This window comes from Belonocnema kinseyi, chromosome 2 (genome assembly GCF_010883055.1).
Source record: "Belonocnema kinseyi isolate 2016_QV_RU_SX_M_011 chromosome 2, B_treatae_v1, whole genome shotgun sequence".
In the NCBI taxonomy this organism is placed as follows: domain Eukaryota; kingdom Metazoa; phylum Arthropoda; class Insecta; order Hymenoptera; family Cynipidae; genus Belonocnema; species Belonocnema kinseyi.
Genome location: NC_046658.1, coordinates 79,770,073 through 79,774,228, shown reverse-complemented (window position 1 = coordinate 79,774,228; position 4,156 = coordinate 79,770,073). Strand labels below are relative to the sequence as shown.

Below are 4,156 nucleotides of genomic sequence, written 5' to 3'. Positions count from 1 at the left end.
ATCTATATGATACATTCGGTCTGGGAAATTCCGATCCCGAATTCTCGTCATCTGATGAATCATCTCCATCAGAGCCAGAGTAATCTTGATTAGGTATGATGACACGTTCATCATTTTCATCGGAATCCCATTCCGATTCGGAGTTTGTTGCAATTTTTGAGGCTTTACGCTTTGGCATTTTTTTTCTGGGTGTACTCAAAAATTCCCAGGATGACAATGCGGTGAAGGTGTGGTTTGATGTCAGAGTGCAATAAAGGTTACGGAGTCGTTGGAAATTTTTTATTGAAAAACTATGCGCTTTTCAGAAAATTTGTCAAGAATAAAAAGTTCTTGTAATCAGCTGAGGAATACGCCTGAATTTTTCCGGAGCGTTTTGAACAAAATTTTGAATTTTGCAAAAATTGTTCATATGCAAAATCCAAAATTTTGCTCAAAACGCTTCGAAAAAATTCAGGCGTATTTGTTGGCTGATTACAAGAACTTTTTATTCTTAATGATTTTTCCGAAAAGCGCATCGTTTATTGTAAAAAAATTCATGAATGTCTTCACAAAAATTTTGCCATTAAGACGCCATTTTGAAAATACTAAAACGAAAAATCGATCTTTGAACCATGGATTCTCAAAGTTTAGACATTTATTCCACCGGTTAGTGAGATTCCAGGTTAATTATAGACTCGAAAAGCTTTGAAAAATGGTTCACACAAAAAGTAGGCACGAAAAATCACGTTTTTTTTTTGTTTAAACTGCATTTTGGGATAATAAATAAATTTTTTGAAGAATTTCATTGGCACCGTCGGAAAGAGGAGATCTTAAGCAATAAAAATATATGTGTCTCAATTTTTTCTAGTGTCGAATAGTCTTAGTTATTGGCCGTTGAAAAGCAGTGTCCCGGTAGTGGCGTTTTGGCCGTTTAAGGGTTAAACTGTCACTGTTTTTAATTCGAGCCTTTTTCATCATTTAGTTATTTATGCTTTATATACTTTATGAACGTGCTTAAATTTCGGAAGTAGAAAATCAATATCGGAAGGTGAAATTGAATGAAGTTTCAAATTATTGTCTTTTTTGTTTAAGCGAAGACCAAATAAATAAAATATTGATTTAAAAATATAAGATTCTAAATAATAATAAATTATTAAAATTCAAAATATTTAAAAAAAAAGTTTAATAAAGTACGAATTTTAGGGTGAAGATCCATATCGCACAAAAATAACAATAAGAATGTTTAAAAACTTACAGAAAGAGTCCAATTTGAAATTTCAACATACAGCAAATGAAAGGAAAGAAATTCTGTATTAAATCACTTTAAAATTAAGCAGAAAGCTATAAAAATATAAAATGTGTTAATCTTACCTGCTTAATAATTCAAAGATATATTTTTTCACGAAGCATTCACAATTAAATAAGCAATAATAAACTATAAAGAATATATGAAAGCCATATGAAAAAATAAGACTAATTTTTCCCTACAATTTTCATCTCGACTCGAGACAGCAATTATCTCCTCAGAAACACAGCATCGTGAAGCATAACTTTCTCTCTCTCGCTCACTCTCTCGTAATCGCAGGTAAGTCGAATAAAATGTTGATAAAAACGATGACTATAAAATTACCAGCGGACGGAGGTCTCGGCGACTGGGGTGTGGGTGTTCCCATGTCCACTCTTCGTTGACAATCATTGTCCTCACATGCCTCGTCTATGAAAAGAATTTCACGATCCTCCAAGCAAGCTTCCTCTTCGTCACTACAGTATTACAGGATTTTGTCAATTGTTGGGCGGTCAGTTCAGTGCTGCGCCGCGAACATCATTTTTGAGGTTAGGATTAAGGAAACTTGAAAGCAAACTTACCTGTCAGAACTCGCGGAACTCGGCGGGTCAAAGTGTTGCATTTTTGCTGCCATTTTTTTATTTGCCACTCGACGTCGTGCAAATGTCACAGACTCAGGAACTAGTAAACTTCTTTTCCTCGATGCAATTGTCTGTCACGCGCGACAGACGGGAACTGTCACGAGCGATCACGAGCCAGCTCCGGATTTCGGAGTAAAAAGCAGATCGGAGCACGCAGTGTCCAGTGTCCACCATTGGGGTTTGCCCCTCGAATAATCTGTGTAGAAGTGGTGCAATAGGAAAATGGTGCTTTTTTAGCTGCGAACACCGGACAGGAAAGAACCAGTCACTCAATGATCGCATGTGCGTCGAACTGCCAAAAGAACACGGATTTGACACTTACACTCTGCGAAGTGTTGACGTTGAAGAAACGACGCGTGTGATTATCACGTCAAGATCAGAAAATTACCATACAAGTGGTAATGCATCAACTAAAACGCGGTAATATTTGGTAAGGCAAACACGTTTTATCTAGTTTTTATTGCCTCGAACAAAGTGACGGCTCTTAAGCTACTATGTCGTAAAAAAAAAAACAAAGATATGATAAATAAGATGTCATAAAGATTAAAGAGCGGTAAATATTTGACAAGGGTTCATTTATCAATTATACAAAGAGGTGGAAAAAAGAGTACTTTGATACTGCATAAATATGCTAGTATAAATTATAGATAATAGATGTACGGAAGTAATTATAATTATTTCATTTCCTTATTTCCTTTTATTGTATGAACGCGGTGACGGGAACGTATAGAGACGTATGTTTTGTATCCTTCTATCATTATTCAATTACCTACTTTTAAAGTTCATGTTCATATGATGTTTCCGATTTAAGTTTTTGAATATATTATGCACTCGATTACTTGGAAATTATTCTTATTTATTGTAATATGCTTGTGCACTGAACTCGTTATTTACGTGAGAAATTTTTGTTATAAATGCAAATGTAAACGGTTTTCTATAGTAGGCGTGAGAATCTAAATATATTATCAGGGTGGTGGCAAAACTCTATTTTCAAAATTCCCTAATTTTTCCCTGACTAACTTTTAATTTTCTTTGACCTTTTATATTTAAAAACCAAAATTCCAATCTTTTAAGATTTTTTAACATGGAATCTTTTAAAAATAGAATAAAACAATTTTTTAATTTAATACTCAAATACTCAAATTTACTTGAAAAATTTACTAATTTTTAACCCAAAAAGTGACTGAAAATAGCTAATGTGCAATTATAACGTGATTGGTGTTCTTTTAACACAAGAATAAAAAATAATTTAGTTGACAAGACATCAGAATATTTCAAGTATAATTGAAAAGAACTTACATTAATTGAAAAAAACGTAAAAATTCCATTTATTTCAATAAAATAGGATTGACTCTAAAGAAATTTAAAGGAAATGAGAAGAGTCGATGAAATTCATACAAATTCAAGACTAACAAAATTCAAGTGAATTGGTAACAGTTGTAATATATGAAAAAAATGAATTGAATTCAGTAAATTCAAAAGGATTTGATGAAATACCTAAGAATTCAAGGTTAATTTAAAAGACTTCGAGCTGAAATAAACAAAACCAAATAAAAATGTTCATCCATTTAATTGAGTAGAATTGAGTGAATTTAGAATAATTCAAAAAATTTAAGAGAATTTAAAAGAATTCAGGATAAATTAATAAGAATTCAGGGAGAATTTTAAATGAATTGCAAGCAATATTTGAAAATCTCTTCAAATATTTGCAACCCTATGGAATTGCATACTTCTTGTGAATACAATTTTTGAAATCCTCGCAAATATGATAAAATCCCGTGAAATTCTATGAAGTAATTCAAAAAACTCAAATTAATTTTAAAAAATCCTGAAAATCACATAAATTTTATTAATGTTAGAAGCAATTTAGAGAAATTTAAGTGAAATTAGAATTCAATGTAATTCATAAAAACTGAAGGTGAATTAAAAAAATACAAGTGAATTGAAAACAATTTTAAAATGTGAACAAATTGATTCTATTATGTAAGTTTAAAGTGAAATTAGAAAAACTCAAGGGAATTCAAAAGGATTTAACGAAATTTCTAAGAATTCAAGTTGAGTTTAAAAGACTTCAGCAAGATAAATTAATCAAAAACTTTAAAAAAGTGAAATCCATTCAATTGAGTAGAAATGAGCGATTTTAGAAGAATTTAGGATAAATTAATAAGAATTCAGACTCCATTCAAGCCAATTAATTCAGCCAAATTAATTAAATTAATATTATATTATATATAATTATTTATATATATTA

The 4,156-nt window shown here is 31.1% G+C and overlaps 1 protein-coding gene across 1 annotated transcript in view; it reads left to right on the top strand.

Annotated features, from left to right (window-relative positions):
* The first annotated feature begins 1,927 nt into the window (after positions 1 to 1,927).
* The window catches only part of LOC117182735 (uridine-cytidine kinase-like 1), a 26,672-nt gene continuing 24,443 nt past the window's right edge, over positions 1,928 to 4,156 (top strand). Inside the window, exons 1-2 of the mRNA XM_033375841.1 lie at positions 1,928 to 2,037; positions 2,143 to 2,303. Of these exons, the coding sequence (XP_033231732.1) occupies positions 1,928 to 2,037; positions 2,143 to 2,303 (271 nt within the window). The remainder of the gene's footprint in view (positions 2,038 to 2,142; positions 2,304 to 4,156) is intronic.